The 18,448-nt window shown below is 47.0% G+C and overlaps 1 protein-coding gene across 1 annotated transcript in view; it reads right to left on the reverse strand.

The window, feature by feature from the left end:
* The window catches only part of LOC137518735 (thiopurine S-methyltransferase-like), a 49,877-nt gene that overhangs the window by 13,841 nt on the left and 17,588 nt on the right, over positions 1-18,448 (reverse strand). The window contains exon 5 of the mRNA XM_068236959.1: positions 1,148-1,222. Within this exon, the coding sequence (XP_068093060.1) occupies positions 1,148-1,222 (75 nt within the window). The remainder of the gene's footprint in view (positions 1-1,147; positions 1,223-18,448) is intronic.

Genomic DNA, 18,448 nt, shown 5'->3' on the forward strand with positions numbered 1-18,448 from the left:
TCCTGAAACCTTTGAGATACTAGACTCCAGACGGTCTAGGTGTGTACTGGGACACTAGCCTACTACTAATGTTCAGCTTCCAAGTTTGCTTGGGTGGCTGTGTAGGTGTTATGTTTAACTGTCATTGTAGACAGACTTCAAAGAGGTGCATATGTTTACTTCTGACATGATACAGGCAGTTCTCTACACACCAGTCTATTCATGTATTATGCATGTGACAATTAAACATCCTTAAGCCTCATACATACAAGGCACAAATGCTGGAGACAAGAGAAAAAAAAAAAAAAAAAAACAGCGACAGTTCGTCGCCAGGTCCCTCTGTGCAGCAGCTGTACACACCTTGCACAGAGGGACAGAGATGCCGTGGAAGCTGTCGCTGAAAGTTTCCTCCCCCCGCCGGAAGCTCCCTTCTCGCTGTGGGTAGCTGTCGCTAGTCCGCACATACACACGCAGTACGCGTGGCGGACTAGCGACGGTTGCTGCGACAGCAGTTGCCAGCTATTGGCCAAGTCAATCGCCTGGCGACAGCTCTCACTAGCACCAGTTCGGGGCGCGCGCCTCATACACACGGGGGGACCTGTCGCTGCAACATGCGCGTGGGACGTGTTTGTGACGACAGTTGTGCCCCGTGTGTATGAGCCTTAACTGTAGTTTACAAAGGAAATAGAATGCAAATGTACACTGCTTACATTTCATGGTATTTTACACAAACAACAGACAGACAAAAATGGAGGCTCCCACAAAATACGAGTTAAAAAAATAGCTACTATATCATGTACAACATCACACTGACAATGTAACCAAATCAATACATAATCAAACATTTCCAAAGCTCAGTTTTTAAAACACCAGCAACCAATAAACTTAAAGGACTCCTGAACTGAGCGGGATATGGAGGTGGCCATATTTATTTTCTTATAAACAATACCAGTTGCCTGGCAGTCCTGCTGATCTCTTTGGCTGCAGTTGTGACTGAATCACACACCTGACACAATCATATGTAGCTAATCCAGTCAGACTTTAGCAGGAATCATCTGATCTGTATGCTTGTTCCGGGTCTATGGCTAAGAGTATCACCCCTGAAGTTTTATATGAGAAAGACTAACTTTATTTCAAGTATATACAGTATGCGATAATTGCAACTAACCGTTCTCTGTCAGATGGATTCACAGCAACCAGTGCTCCTCTGTCCCAAATTCCATCAAACTTGCCGAGGAGTGAGCTGGTAACAAAACAGAGGCATATTAATCTACTGTAAGCTTTGTTGCAACTAAGTTTACAATTAACAAAAGCAACTTCTTATTGAACACATCACATGTAAAACAGTTTAAAGAGAACCTGAACTGAAAATAAAAAGTAAAAATAAACATACACAGGTCATACTTACCTCCCATGTAGTCTGCTCATCAATCTTTCTCCTCTCCTGCGTCCCATTTGTCCACTGTGATCAATGGAATTCTCTGTCCTCCATTTTGAAAATGGCCATAACCCCATAACAGCTTCCTGGTCAGCACACTGTTAAAGTGTAATATCATCCACTTGAGCCATAGGGAAACATGGACATTACCTTGCACATTCAGTTGTAACTGACAGCAACTGGTATATTTCAGTTCTGACAAAGTCTCTTTGTTAGTACTGGAGGCCGCGTATGGGGCCTGCCCAGGTCATGCTATTCCCAATACTCTTCACCCCTGACCAATCCACCAGTGTCACATTTAAACATACTCTCTGAGCCATATTGAGTAGAGATTCGTCACCAGCTAAATGTTTCATTTCTCGGCTATGATTGGTGATTTCATCACTTCTCCCCCCATTATCTGGCTACAGTGTATTTTGATTTTGGTGTAGCTGCTACACCACCATCAAAATCACCATTACTAACTATTGGTGTTCTCCTTTTTGTTTCAGTTCCCTTCTAATTCATGAATCTGAATCTGAGCTTGTAAGGAAATGCGGAAAGGCCGCCGTCTCTCGAGGTGAGGCGGCTGTTTCCGCGTCCAGCATGGCGTCACAACGCGGAAAAAACGCCGCATGCCGCATAGGCAGTGCGGCGGAATCCGCATTGGAAACGGCGGAATCCGCATCAGAGGCGGCCCACGCACTAGATACATTGCATGACAGTACTGGTGTGGCTGGGACTGATAGTCCACCAAGATTCAGACTTACAGGCGCGCGAGCACAGAGGCAGAGTTTAAATAGCAGTTAGAAGGGAGTCGGCTGACCAGCTGGGTCAGCTGACAAATTCCACTGCTCTCATTGGACCAGCAATTAGGGAGGTCCTGGAAAGGTCCTAGAGTATATATACTGCTGGTTGTTCACTTGCTCTTTGTCTGGCGTGCGATCACATATGTGGGAGCACCCAGATCCGTAGTCAGATCCGCAAGTGTGCCGGGACCAGCTGGAGCTGTAATTCTACACTTAGCTAGATTCTGTTGATAGCTAAAGTACTAGTTTGATTGTGATTATCTGTTATGACTTTTGCCTGCCTTGACTACCCTTCTGAACTCTGATCTTGTACCTCGATATTTCTGATACTCTGTTGCCGAACCCCGGCTCGTTCCTTGACTCTGCTTCTGCCTCCTGATTTTGTACCCCGATATATCTGATACCCCGTTGCTGAACCCTGCCTGTACTTTGACTCCGCCTTTGCCTCCTGATCTTGTACTTTATCTGTCCGTGTGTGTACGACCTGGCTTGTCCGACCTCGAGAACCGACCTTACTGTTAGAGGCGGTTCCTCGTTCTGTTAGTAATCCTTCCTCCTGAAGGTTACTTCCAGTCTGTCCTTCCTACTGTCAGTCTGACTCCTCCCGTCTTGGAGAGCTCAGGTCTGCGGAAGGAATCTGTGCAGTACTCCTTGCTGTACTGAGGCCTAGTCCTCTAAGTGTTACTGTTACACCTAACACTACACTCTACTCAGGTGAACAGAGGTTAGCTAGCATATCGGATTATCAGTGATACTGCAGATCACGTATAATCTGGTATACATCTGTATTCCCAGTGATTCTGCAGATCACTGGTAATCAGATCCTCTCTGTGCTTCACCGATCGTTACAGAACGCCAGACCAAAAAATGCAAATGGACGCACACACTGACCGTCTGGGCGCACTTGCCACTTCGGTGGAAAACATCAACCAAGTGCTGGGTAGCCACAAGACTATGATTGATGTCCTATCAGGCTCTGTGCGAACCCTCCTGACGTCAGTTGATTCAGTGCGATCCCCTCCTAGTGCTGACATACGTATGCCCGTACCAGAGAAATTTTCCGGCCACAAGTCTGACTTCCGGAATTTTAAGAGTAGAGTGTTGTCATACTTCGAGTTGAGACCCCGATCCTCGGGGACTGAGACCCAACGGGTCGTCTTCATTAAAACTCTATTAACTGGTGACTCCCAGTCCTGGGCATACAACCTGCCGCCCACAGATACAGCTCTGACCTCGGTAGAGGAATTTTTCAAGGCTATGGCCGTGATATACGACGACCCTGACCTTGCGGCAACCTCTGAGCGGAAGCTCAAACTTTTGCGGCAAGGCAGAGGGTCGGTCGAGGATTACGCGGCAGAGTTTCGTAGGTGGTCTGTTACCGCCAGATTTGACAATTTTGCTTTGATGGATTATTTCCTGTCTGGGTTGTCGGAGGATGTCTCTGACTTAATGTTAACATTACCCGAGCCCAAGACAGTCGATGAGGCCATAACATCGGCCATCCGAGTCGATCGTCGACTACGCCATCAGATGCAGACTAGGGGCAGTCACCGTGCCAGGGTGACTTCGTATGCGGCACCTTCTGCTGCATCCTCAGTAACGGCATCTCCGCCTGTCTCACCTCCTCCGGCATTGCCTCCACCCGAGCCAATGCAAATTGGTCGTTCAAAATTGACCCAGGTGGAGCGAAGGCGGAGAATGACGGGACATTTGTGCTTGTACTGTGCAGAGGCAGGGCATAGGGTACAAAACTGCCCTAACAAGTCGGGAAACGAGTTTGCCTAGGAGTAGTGGGGGGTGACACCCTAGGCACACAATCTTCACCCCTTAAAGAGAAAAAGCTGCTTCTCCCCTGTACGATTACATGGGAGAATAAGTCAGTAGTCACTGAAGCATTTATTGATTCTGGCTCAGTGGCTAATTTTATGAACCTTGAATTTGCTCAGGAGTTGGGTATTTCCCTCACTTCAGTGAGTCCCCCCGTTCAGGTCACGGCAGTGGACGATTCCCCTCTGCAACGGGAGCGCCCACTGTCCCAGACCCCGGAGGTAAAAGTCACCATAGGGGTACTACATGGGGAACAGTTACGTTTTTTTGTGTTACATATGTCCACCTCCACTATTATCCTAGGCATGCCGTGGTTGCAAACCCATTCACCTCAAATAGACTGGGCCACGGGTCAGTTAACTACCTGGTCACCTCATTGTTTTCAACGGTGTTTGGGGAAGTTAACATTGGGGCAAACCAGAGTTCAGGTGGGAGGTGTGCCAGATCAGTACTCTGAATATTCCGATGTATTCTGTCCCAAGGCAGCGGACAAACTGCCCCCACATCGGCCTTTCGACTGTCCCATTGATCTCCGTTCAGGTTGTGTACCCCCCCGGGGCCATTTGTACAATCTGTCGGGGCCCGAAAAATTGGCCATGCAGGATTACATACGTGAGAATTTGGCCAAGGGCTTCATTCGGCCGTCCCGGTCACCCGCTGGGGCAGGGTTCTTTTTTGTTAAGAAAAAAGATAGGGGCTTACGGCCATGTATCGATTACCGGGGGTTTAATAAGATCACAGTGAAGAATCGCTACCCGTTGCCATTAATAGATGACCTATTCACACAGGTCACGGAGGCTAGGATATTCTCGAAACTAGATTTACGGGGGGCATACAATCTGGTGCGTATAAGAAAGGGCGACGAATGGAAAACGGCCTTCAATACACCAGACGGGCATTACGACTACCTGGTAATGCCCTTTGGGTTATGTAATGCCCCGGCCGTTTTCCAGGAACTGATTAATGAGGTCTTCGGGGAGGTGTTGGGGAAATTCGTTTTGGTTTACCTTGACGACATTCTTATTTTTTCTAACAACCTCTCTGATCACAGAACCCATGTCAGATGGGTATTGAACAAACTGAGACAGAATTTGTTATATGCTAAACTGGAAAAGTGCATTTTCGAGGTTACGTCAGTGGCCTTTCTGGGATATATAATCTCCACCTCGGGCCTGTCTATGGACCCTGCCAAGGTCTCCGCGGTCCTGGAGTGGCCGCAGCCGGTGGGGTTAAAGTCCTTACAACGGTTCTTGGGTTTTGCAAACTACTATAGAAGGTTTATTAAGGGGTATTCTACAGTAGTCGCACCCCTCACCAGTCTTACGAAAAAAGGGGCAGACACCACTCATTGGCCTCCTGAGGCTTTACAGGCATTCGATACTTTAAAGAGGTTGTTCTGCTCGGCGCCCATATTGAGGCACGTGGACACTTCTTTCCCATTTATTGTTGAGGTAGACGCCTCAGAGGTTGGGGTGGGGGCTGTGCTGTCTCAACGTTCAGGTCTTCAGGGGAGATTACACCCGTGTGCCTATTTTTCCCGGAGGTTCTCTCCGGCAGAGAGAAACTACGATATAGGCAATAGGGAGCTCCTAGCCATCAAACTAGCCTTCGAAGAGTGGCGTCATTGGCTGGAAGGAGCAGAACACACGATCACGGTTTATACCGACCACAAGAATCTCGAGTACATCGAGGGGGCTAAAAGGTTAAGCCCGCGACAGGCTCGATGGTCGTTATTTTTTTCAAGGTTCACATTCTTGATTACGTACACTCCAGGTAGTAAGAATACCAAGGCGGACGCACTCTCGAGGTGTTTCGAGCCAGAGACAGCACAGCCCTCTGTTCCCGAGACCATTGTCCCACGAAATTTGGTGTTAGCCGCTACAGAGACTTGGAAGAACTGGAAGAAAACTTTGGGTCCTTTCCAGCAGGATGTTCCGAAAGGGAAACCTGAGGGGGTTTTGTTTATCCCGTTGCCCTTCCGTCTCCAGATCCTGGAGATGGTCCACTCACACAAAAATGCGGGACATCCTGGGGCGTCTAGAACGCAAGATCTCGTGGCCAGGTGTGCGTGGTGGCCCTCACTAGCAGCTGATTGCAAGGAGTTTGTCAGGGAATGTGCGGTGTGTGCAAAAAGCAAGCCCTCCCGGCTGGCATCTGTAGGTACTCTGCAGCCTTTGCCCACCCCGAGTGAACCATGGACCCACTTGTCCATGGATTTTGTGGGGGAGCTTCCTAGGTCGGAAGGCATGTCAGTCATCTGGGTAGTGGTCGACCGCTTTAGTAAGATGGCCCATTTCGTGCCCTTAAAAGGACTCCCCTCGGCCCAGGAATTGGCCGACTTATTTATCACTCATATCTTGCGGCTACATGGCATTCCGGAAGACATAGTATCCGATCGGGGAGTCCAGTTTGTATCAAAATTTTGGAGGGCATTCTGTCACCAAATGGGCATGGGACTGTCATTTTCGTCGGGCTACCACCCACAGACAAATGGCCAAACAGAGAGGGTCAACCTTACGCAGAATTTGCGCACAATAACTTAAAGAGTTCTTCCTCAGGTTTCTGTCCTTTTCAGATAGTGACCGGGAGGTTACCCAAATTCTCCCCATTGCCGATTGCGTCCAATCCATTCCCAGCCTTGGAGGCCTGGCAGAGGTCATTTAGGGACATGTGGTGGACCATAAAAGATAATCTAGTGAAAGCGTTTCAGAGTCAGAAAGGCCAAGCGGACAAGAGACGCTCTTTAGAGTGGAGGTTTCAACCAGGAGACTTGGTCTGGGTGTCCACCCGCCACTTAACTTTGAGACAGCCCTCAGCCAAGTTGGGGCCTAGGTTTTTGGGTCCATTCCGGGTAGTAAAAAAGATCAACAATGTCACATATACCATTGATCTCCCTACAAACATGCGTGGCGTCAGGTCCTTCCATGTGTCCCTACTGAAACCTGCAGTTCATGTGGGTCTCACTCCTCCTCCTCCAGTAATAGTTGATGACCAACCGGAATATGAAGTCGAGCAGATTTTAGATTCTCGGGTAGTGCAGAATTCTACACAGTATCTGGTACATTGGAAGGGGTATGGCATGGAAGAGAGGCAATGGGTACCTGGGAACCGCATGCATGCGGACGAGTTAGTGAGGGAGTTTCATGCCTTACACCCCGAGAAACCTGGTGGGAGTTGTCCGGAGTCCACTGCTCGGGGGGGGGGGGGGGGTACTGTAAGGAAACGCGGAAAGGCCGCCGTCTCTCGAGGTGAGGCGGCTGTTTCCGCGTCCAGCATGGCGTCACAACGCGGAAAAAACACCGCATGCCGCATAGGCAGTGCGGCGGAATCCGCATTGGTAACGGCGGAATCCGCATTGGTAACGGCGGAATCCGCATCAGAGGCGGCCCCCGCACTAGATACATTGCATGACAGTACTGGTGTGGCTGGGACTGATAGTCCACCAAGATTCAGACTTACACGTGCGTGAGCACAGAGGCAGAGTTTAAATAGCAGTTAAAAGGGAGTCGGCTGACCAGCTGGGTCAGCTGACAAATTCCACTGCTCTCATTGGACCAGCAATTAGGGAGGTCCTGGAAAGGTCCTAGAGTATATATACTGCTGGTTGTTCACTTGCTCTTTGTCTGGCGTGCGATCACATATGTGGGAGCACCCAGATCCGTAGTCAGATCCGCAAGTGTGCCGGGACCAGCTGGAGCTGTAATCCTACACTTAGCTAGATTCTGTTGATAGCTAAAGTACTAGTTTGATTGTGATTATCTGTTATGACTTTTGCCTGCCTTGACTACCCTTCTGAACTCTGATCTTGTACCTCGATATTTCTGATACTCTGTTGCCGAACCCTGGCTCGTTCCTTGACTCTGCTTCTGCCTCCTGATTTTGTACCCCGATATATCTGATACCCCGTTGCTGAACCCTGCCTGTACTTTGACTCCGCCTTTGCCTCCTGATCTTGTACTTTATCTGTCCGTGTGTGTAACGACCTGGCTTGTCCGACCTCGAGAACCGACCTTACTGTTAGAGGCGGTTCCTCGCTCTGTTAGTAATCCTTCCTCCTGAAGGTTACTTCCAGTCTGTCCTTCCTACTGTCAGTCTGACTCCTCCCGTCTTGGAGAGCTCAGGTCTGCGGAAGGAATCTGTGCAGTACTCCTTGCTGTACTGAGGCCTAGTCCTCTAAGTGTTACTGTTACACCTAACACTACACTCTACTCAGGTGAACAGAGGTTAGCTAGCATATCGGATTATCAGTGATACTGCAGATCACGTATAATCTGGTATACATCTGTATTCCCAGTGATTCTGCAGATCACTGGTAATCAGATCCTCTCTGTGCTTCACCGATCGTTACAGAGCTCTATCCAGCTTAACCACTTCCCGACCGCCGTATGTACAATTGGCGGCCGGGAAGTGCACCCCGCAAGGACCGCCGTATTGACAATTGGCGGCGGTCCTTGTAGGGGCATGGGCGGAGCGATCGCGTCATCAGTGACGCGATCCTCCGCCTCCGCCTGGCGCCGCTCACCCGCCGCAACATCCCGCCGGCCATACGGAAGCGCCGGCGGGATGTTAACCCCGCGATCGCCGCATACAAAGTGTATAATACACTTTGTAATGTTTACAAAGTGTATTATACAGGCTGCCTCCTGCCCTGGTGGTCCCAGTGTCCGAGGGACCACCAGGGCAGGCTGCAGCCACCCTAGTCTGCACCAAGCACACTGATTTTTCCCCCCCCCTGCCCCAGATCGCCCACAGCACCCATCAGACCCCCCCCTGCCCACCCCCCAGACCCCTGTTTGCACCCAATCACCCCCCTAATCACCCATCAATCACTCCCTGTCACTATCTGTCAACGCTATTTTTTTTTTTATCCCCCACCCTGCTCCCTGCCCCCTCCTGATCACCCCCCACCCCTCAGATTCTCCCCAGACCTCCCCCCCAGACCACCCCCCCTGTTTACTGTATGCATCTATCCCCCTGATCACCTGTCAATCACCTGTCAATCACCTGTCAATCACCTGTCAATCACCCATCAATCACCCATCAATCACCCATCAATCACCCCCTGTCACTGCCACCCATCAGCCAGCCCCTAACCTGCCCCTTGCGGGCAATCTGATCACCCCCCCACACCAATAGATCGCCCGCAGATCCGACATCAGATCACCTCCCAAATCCATTGTTTACATCTATTCTCTCCTCTAAACACACACTAATTACCCATCAATCACCCATCAATCACCCCCTATCACCACCTGTCACTTTTACCTATCAGATCAGACCCTAATCTGCCCCTTGCGGGCACCCAATCACCCGCCCACACGCTCAGATTGCCCTCTGACCCCCCCTTATCAATTCACCAGTGCATTAATTACATCTGTTCTTCCCTGTAATAACCCACTGATCACCTGTCAATCACCTGCCAATCACCTATCACCCATCAATCACCCCCTGTCACCCCCTGTCACTGCCACCCATCAATCAGCCCCTAACCTGCCCCTTGCGGGCAATCTGATCACCCACCCACACCATTAGATCGCCCGCAAACCCGCCGTCAGATTACCTCCCAAATGTATTGTTTACATCTGTTATCTTCTCTAAACACCCACTAATTACCCATCAATCACCCATCAATCACCCCCTATCACCACCTGTCACTGTTACCTATCAGATCAGACCCTAATCTGCCCCTTGCGGGCACCCAATCACCCGCCCACACGCTCAGATTGCCCTCAGACCCCCCCCTTATCAATTCGCCAGTGCATTAATTACATCTGTCCTTCCCTGTAATAACCCACTGATCACCTGTCAATCACCTGCCAATCACCTATCACCCATCAATCACCCCGTCACTGCCACCCAACAATCAGCCCCTAACCTGCCCCTTGCGGGCAATCTGATCACCCACCCACACCAATAGATCGCCCGCAGATCCGACATCAGATCACCACCCAAGCGCAGCGTTTACATCTATTCTCTCCTCTAAACACCCACTAATTACCCATCAATCACCCCCTATCACCACCTGTCACTGTTACCCATCAGATCAGACCCTAATCTGCCCCTTGCGGGCACCCAATCGCCCGCCTACACGCTCAGATTGCCCTCAGACCCCCCCTTATCAATTCGCCAGTGCAATATTTACATCTGTTCTCCCCTGTAATAACCCACTGATTACCTGTCAATCACCTATCAATCACCCATCAATCACCCCCTGTCACTGCCACCCATCAATCACCCCCTGTCACTTCCACCCATCAATCACCCGCTGTCACTGCCACCCATCAATCAGCCCCTAACCTGCCCCTTGCGGGCAAACTGATCACCCACCCACACCAATAGATCGCCCGCAGATCCGACATCAGATCACCACCCAAGCGCAGTGTTTCCATCTATTCTCTACCCTAAACACCCACTAATTACCCATCAATCACCCCCTGTCACTGCTACCTATCAGATTAGACCCCTATCTGCCCCTAGGGCACTCAATCACCCGCCCACACCCTCAGAATGCCCTCAGACCCCAGCCCTGATCACCTCGCCAGTGCATTGCTTGCATCTATTCCCCCCTCTAATCACACCTTGAGACACCCATCAATCACCTCCTGTCACCCCCTAGCACACCTACCCATCAGATCAGGCCCCAATTTGCCCCGTGTGGGCTCCTGATCACTCGGCCAATCCCTCAGATCCCCCTCAGACCCCCTTCCGATCACCTCCCCAGTGCATTGATTGCATCTATTTTCCCCTCTAACCACCCCCTGAGACACCCATCAATCACCTCCTGTCACCCCCCTAGCACTCCTATCCATCAGATCAGGCCCAATACAACCTGTCATCTAAAAGGCCACCCTGCTTATGACCGGTTCCACAAAATTCGCCCCCTCATAGACCACCTGTCATCAAAATTTGCAGATGCTTATACCCCTGAACAGTCATTTTGAGACATTTGGTTTCCAGACTACTCACGGTTTTGGGCCTGTAAAATGCCAGGGCGGTATAGGAACCCCACAAGTGACCCCATTTTAGAAAAAAAGACACCCCAAGGTATTCTGTTAGGTGTATGACGAGTTCATAGAAGATTTTATTTTTTGTCAAAAGTTAGCGGAAATTAATTTTTATTGGTTTTTTTTCACAAAGTGTCATTTTTCACTAACTTGTGACAAAAAATAAAATCTTCTATGAACTCGCCATACACCTAACGGAATACCTTGGGGTGTCTTCTTTCTAAAATGGGGTCACTTGTGGGGTTCCTATACTGCCCTGGCATTTTAGGGGCCCTAAACCGCGAGGAGTAGTCTAGAAAACAAATGCTTCAAAATGACCTGTGAATAGGACGTTGGGCCCCTTAGCGCACCTAGGCTGCAAAAAATTGTCACACATGTGGTACCGCTGTACTCAGGAAAAGTAGTATAATGTGTTTTGGGGTGTATTTTTACACATACCCATGCTGGATGGGAGAAATTTCTATGTAAATGGACAATTGTGTGTAAAAAAATCAAACAATTGTCATTTACAGAGATATTTCTCCCACTTAGCATGGGTATGTGTAAAAATACACCCCAAAACGCATTATACTACTTCTCCTGAGTACGGCGGTACCACATGTGTGACACTTTTTTACACCCTAAGTACGCTAAGGGGCCCAAAGTCCAATGAGTACCTTTAGGATTTCACAGGTCATTTTGCGACATTTGGTTTCAAGACTACTCCTCACGGTTTAGGGCCCCTAAAATGCCAGGGCAGTATAGGAACCCCACAAATGACCCCATTCTAGAAAGAAGACACCCAAAGGTATTCCGTACGGAGTATGGTGAGTTCATAGAAGATTTTATTTTTCGTCACAAGTTAGCGGAAAATGACACTTTGTGAAAAAAAACTATTAAAATCAATTTCCGCTAACTTGTGACAAAAAAATAAAAACTTCTATGAACTCACCATACTCCTAACGGAATACCTTGGGGTGTCTTCTTTCTAAAATGGGGTCATTAGTGGGGTTCCTATACTGCCCTGGCATTTTAGGGGCCCTAAACCGTGAGGAGTAGTCTTGAAACAAAAATGACCTGTGAAATCCTAAAGGTACTCATTGGACTTTGGGCCCCTTAGTGCAGTTAGGGTGCAAAAAAGTGCCACACATGTGGTATCGCCGTACTCGGGAGAAGTAGTATAATGTGTTTTGGGGTGTATTTTTACACATACCCATGCTGGGTGGGAGAAATACCTCTGTAAATGACAATCTTTTGATTTTTTTACACACAATTGTCCATTTACAGAGGTATTTCTCCCACCCAGCATGGGTATGTGTAAAAATACACCCCAAAACACATTGTACTACTTCTCCCGAGTACGGCGATACCACATGTGTGGCACTTTTTTGCACCCTAACTGCGCTAAAGGGCCCAAAGTCCAATGAGTACCTTTAGAATTTCACAGGTCATTTTGAGAAATTTCGTTTCAAGACTACTCCTCACGGTTTAGGGCCCCTAAAATGCCAGGGCAGTATAGGAACCCCACAAATGACCCCATTTTAGAAAGAAGACACCCCAAGGTATTCCGTTAGGAGTATGGTGAGTTCATAGAAGATTTTATTTTTTGTCAAAAGTTAGCGGAAAATGACACTTTGTGAAAAAACACAATTAAAATCAATTTCCGCTAACTTTTGACAAAAAAATAAAATCTTCTATGAACTCACTATACTCCTAACGGAATACCTTGGGGTGTCTTCTTTCTAAAATGGGGTCATTTGTGGGGTTCCTATACTGCCCTGGCATTTTAGGGGCCCTAAACCGTGAGGAGTAGTCTTGAAACGAAATTTCTCAAAATGACCTGTAAAGCCTGAAGGTGCTCATTGGACTTTGGGCCCTTTAGCGCAGTTAGGGTGCAAAAAAGTGCCACACATGTGGTATCGCCGTACTCAGGAGAAGTAGTATAATGTGTTTTGTGGTGTATTTTTACACATACCCATGCTGAGTGGGAGAAAGATCTCTGTAAATGGACAATTGTGTGTAAAAAAAATTAACAAATTGTCATTTACAGAGATATTTCTCCCACCCAGCATGGGTATGTGTAAAAATACACCCCAAAACACATTATACTACTTCTCCTGAGTACGGCAATACCACATGTGTGGCACTTTTTTGCACCCTAACTGCGCTAAGGGGTCCAAAGTCCAATGAGCACCTTCAGGCTTTACAGGGGTGCTTACAATTTAGCACCCCCCAAAATGTCAGGACAGTAAACACACCCCACAAATGACCCCATTTTGGAAAGTAGACACTTCAAGGTATTCAGAGAGGAGCATGGTGAGTCCGTGGCAGATTTCATTTTTTTTTGTCGCAAGTTAGAAGAAATGGAAACTTTTTTTTTTTTTTTTTTTTCACAAAGTGTCATTTTCCGCTTACTTGTGACAAAAAATAATATCTTCTATGAACTCACTATGCCTCTCAGTGAATACTTTGGGATGTCTTCTTTCCAAAATGGGGTCATTTGGGGGGTATTTATACTATCCTGGAATTCTAGCCCCTCATGAAACATGACAGAGGGTCAGAAAAGTCAGAGATGCTTGAAAATGGGAAAATTCACTTTTTGCACCATAGTTTGTAAACGCTATAACTTTTACCCAAACCAATAAATATACACTGAATGGGTTTTTTTTTATCAAAAACATGTTTGTCCACATTTTTCGCGCTGCATGTATACAGAAATTTTACTTTATTTGAAAACTGTCAGCACAGAAAGTTAAAAAAATCATTTTTTTGCCAAAATTCATGTCTTTTTTGCTGAATATAATAAAAAGTAAAAATCGCAGGAGCAATCAAATAGCACTAAAAGAAAGCTTTATTAGTGACAAGAAAAGGAGCCAAAATTCATTTAGGTGGTAGGTTGTATGAGCGAGCAATAAACCGTGAAAGCTGCAGTGGTCTGAATGGAAAAAAAGTGGCCGGTCCTTAAGGGGTAGAAAGCCCTAGGTCCTCAAGTGGTTAAACCCTCAGCAATATTATTGCCAGCAATCAGAAATCCTCAGTGCTGGCTTAGAGCTTAACACTGGTAACAAAATTATTCTCTCTAGTAGCTAGAAATGTTCAGCCCTGGCATTCTGGCAGTGTCACAACCAAATGCTAATATGAAAATGAGCAGCGCCACACACTGGCTTCAATTCACAGAGCTTTATCAAACACTTTATCAAACGTTTGATAATTTACCTCATGGGTAAAATCTAATTTTGAATTCACTAAGGTGTTATAGATTTATTGAACGTTTTATCGATAAAACATTCGATAAACATATAACACCTTAGTGAATTCAAAATTAGATTTTACCCATGAGGTAAATTATCAAACGTTTGATAAAGCTTAGTGAATTGAGGCCCATATGTTTCAAGATGTTTTGTGCAAGGATAGATCCTTATGATTTTGACTGTGTGTTTAGTTAGGTCTGCTGCTGAATTAAACGGGGACCAATTATATCCAGGACCGGCTCTAGCTGCAATGGTGCCCTGGGGCAAAAGTAATTGGTGGCCCCCCTAGCAATGCCCCCCTTTCCCTCAACCTCCATGCCAGGACCCACCCATGGGCGGAGCTTATTGGCGTCTGGCCAGCATGCCCCCAGCACCCACGTTTGTCTGCATTATACGCTGCCAAGGAAAATGAGCGATGCGGAGGCCTAGTGATATGCCGAGCTGGGACACCAGCCAGCTGCAGGCCATGCGCTACATTGACTCTGTGAGTAACGCATGTCAGATTTTTTTTTTTTAACAGTTAAAATGTATTAGTTTTTGATACAACATCAGGTAAACATAGTTAGCATACATTGGATTGTATATTCATCATTTGTACAAGAACTTATGGCAATATGGTCACATATGATACATCAAATTGCAGTGAATATAGTATTATTAAAATATAGGTAACAAGTTGCTACATACGTCTTGCTCATAAATTCCTCAGCATTAAGAAGACTCAATCCCGCTGTGATGCTAGAATAGGAGTGAAGAAAGAGCAAGTCCATAGACAGATAGTACTTGGTAAAGAAGAAGAGAGGTTTCCGTCCAACCACCGCCCGCTCCCCCCCCCGCCCCCACAGAGGGCCACGCCCATTATTTTAGTCTATAATTGGAATGAAATTTTCACTCATGGAATCTAGAATTCTAGTCTCCCATACTCCCCATACTCTGTTATATTTCTTAGGACAGCGTCTACTGAGATAAGTGGTTTTATACAGCGGGAGGATCAAGTTAATGGCTTTGGCCCAGGTGCCTATGGTTGGTATCGACTGTTTCTTCCAGTATTTTAGGATTTCTTTTCTTGCTTGAAAATAAAGAATTTTAATTAGTGTTTGTTGGTATTTAGGAATAGTGTCCTCATCAAATCTTCCAAGTAGCAGTAAACCCGGGTCAAAGGGTAATGAGATCTGTAATAAAGTGTTTATTATTGAGTGCACACCTTTCCAGAAAGGAATAATTCGTGGACAGGTCCAAAAAATGTGGGTGAAGTTGCCCAACTCTATATTACATCTCCAACATCTATTCGAGTTACTGCTATTGATTCTATGTAATCTTTCAGGGGTTAGATAAACTCTATGTAAAAATTTAGTTTGGATTAGTTGATCAGTAGCTGAAATGACTGATGTGGGAGAGTCATCCAGTATAATGTCCCAATCGTCTCTGTCTAACGAAGGTATATCATTAACCCATTTTCGGAAGCACTTGTCAAGCCTAGCATTATTTAAGTTTAAAAGTTCGTTGTAAATAGCGGACATAGGTTTGGTGAGGTCTTTAGTTAAAAGTAATTGTTCAAGATCGTCTGGTTTAAGCATAGGGGGTTGCGAACCAAATTGGGACTTGTGGGCATGGCGAAGCTGCAGGTACCGGAAGAAGTGCTTATTAGGAAGATTAAACTGGGACTTAAGCTCATTAAATGTGCAGCAGGTGGTATCGTGCTGTATGTGCGCTAAATTCTTTATTCCGTATTTTGCCCATATGACTGGATCGGGGATTGTAGAAAAATGGGGTAGTTGTGGGTTACCCCATAATGGTGTAAATGGGGAGATGTTGTCTGGTTTTATTAAGGGGGCTCTAGCCGCCCTCCATGCCTTCCAGGTCGTCTTCATAGCCAGGGTTACACTGGAATTTAGTTTAATGCCCCTATATGGTAAGTTGGTGAGTTGTTCATATGAACCCAACACCGCTGCCTCCAGAGTCACCGCCGGGTTCGTTTCATCTTGTGAGAACCACCATCTAATAGTTACAAGGACAGACGCCCAATAATATTTTTGGAAGTGGGGTAAGGCAAGGCCACCTCTATTTTTGGGTAATTGCAGAATATCAATGGCTAGTCGTGGCTGCTTGCCTGCCCATATAAAGCTCAAAATAATTTTATCTATTCTTTGGAAAAGCGATAATGTCAGCCACACGGGAGCTTGTCGAAAGGCATAAGTGAATTTAGGTAAAAAGATCATTTTTATTAAATTAATTCTCCCTATCAAGGACAGCGGAAGTCTGTTCCAGATTGTGCATTTGTTTTCTAACTGACGAATAATTGGATCAATATTTAGGGCTGGAACCCACAAGAGCGTTTTTTTGAGCATTTTGGCAGCGCTGCGATACGCTAGCGTTTTGCCAAAACGCTCAGCTGATGTTAATGGATGGGGCAACTTCCACAGGAGCGTTTGCGTTTCCCAGAAACGCAAACGCAAGACCTGCAGCATTTTGGGAGCTTTAGCGCTTCAATGTAAAGTATTGAAACGCTAGCAGAAACGCTCAGCAAAACCTAAACTGAGCGGTTTTGCTAGCGTTTTGCGGTTCAGCACACTGTAACAAAATTAAAAATAATTCACAGGACCAATCAGGATAAAAACGCAAAACGCTACACAACCGCTGAGGAAAAAAATACACTGTTGCAAAACGCGACCGAAAACTCGCATGAATCCGCTTGCAAACCGCTCATGCAAAACGCTAGCGGTTGCGTTTTGCGTTTGCGGATTTCAGTGGGTTCCAGGCCTCAGAGATTGATAAGTAGTGAGATCCCTGGTAATGTGTATTCCAAGGTATTTAAATTGAGTGACTATCTACGCATGGCAGATTTACTGCTACCGACCAGATTCTATGTTGGGAGCAAGCATAGCAACCCATGGAGACCTGCTTAATGTGACCCTAAGGACTGGTGAGACTATTACAACTTTCTGCCAATACAATTAACTGCTTCAGCTCTGTATCTGCGAGCGCTGTAATAACAGCGCAGGAGATTAGGGCGCAGCGGGCGCCACCATCGACCGTAATAGGAATTACGGCTATAGCAGCGCACAGTGAGTAACTTCAGCGCCGCCAGAAAAACACAGTAATTCGGCCGCCAGCAATAGCTGAAAGCCGAATTACATCATTCCGCACCATCCACATTGACCTGGAGGGGGAATAGTAATTAACGCCGCCGGGACTTCTGAAAGAGCAGGATAAGCCATATAGCGGCTGTATCCTGCGCCCAAGTCTCCCGACGGCTATTTCATAGGTATGCCTCTATCTGCACATTACATCTGCCTATATTAACCAAAGTGCATGCTTATAGTCTTGAAAGGACAGTTCATTTGAATCACCAGCTATTTGTCTGTGAAGGAGTATTCAAGGAGCTTTATAAGGCTTGTTGGATAGCAAAGTGATACTTTTCTTGCTACACGCGGCTTCTGCTATGAACTGCTCCTGTCTATTACTAATTAACGATGCACAGATTTCTAGTAATTGCAGCTTTTGGTATATGGGACCTATTAATACAAATAGTACCACCATTAACTGTGATCTCCAACTCGGTTGTATGTGCATTGTATGTGTGGGTGGCGTGTTATTTATCATGGCTAGCCAGCTATGCAAATTATTAACCTCTTTTCGCCCGCATCACGCCGATGGGCGTGGCCGCGGCGGCAGCCCCAGGACCGCCTAATGCCAATTGGCGTAAAGTCCTGGGGCCAGCTAATGCAGGAGATCGCGCGCAGGCTGCGCGTGCATCTCCTCCTTGGGGGGCGGAGCTCCTCCCCGCCTTCAGTCTCCGAGCAGCTATTGCCGCTCGGGAGACTGTTAGACGGCGTGATCGCCGTCTATTTTTATGTACAGCGATGCGATCGGCAGCAGCGATGTACTGGGGATAGCCGTGTCACACAGCTTTCCCCCTGGGGGACAAGAGAGCGAACGTAAAAAAAAAAACGGACATAAATATTTATAAAAAAAAAAAAACATGGGGGAGCGATCAGACCCCACCAACAGAGCTCTGTTGGTGGGGAGAAAAGGGTGGGGGGGATCACGTGTGTGCTGTAATGTGCGGCCCTGCAGCTTGGCCTTAAAGCTGCAGTGGCCAATTTTACTAACAATGGCCTGGTCACTTGAGGGGTTTAGCCCTGCAGTCCTCAAGAGGTTAAGCTTTGCTGCTTGCTCTCG

Source organism: Hyperolius riggenbachi, chromosome 5 (assembly GCF_040937935.1).
Source record: "Hyperolius riggenbachi isolate aHypRig1 chromosome 5, aHypRig1.pri, whole genome shotgun sequence".
In the NCBI taxonomy this organism is placed as follows: Eukaryota; Metazoa; Chordata; class Amphibia; order Anura; family Hyperoliidae; genus Hyperolius; species Hyperolius riggenbachi.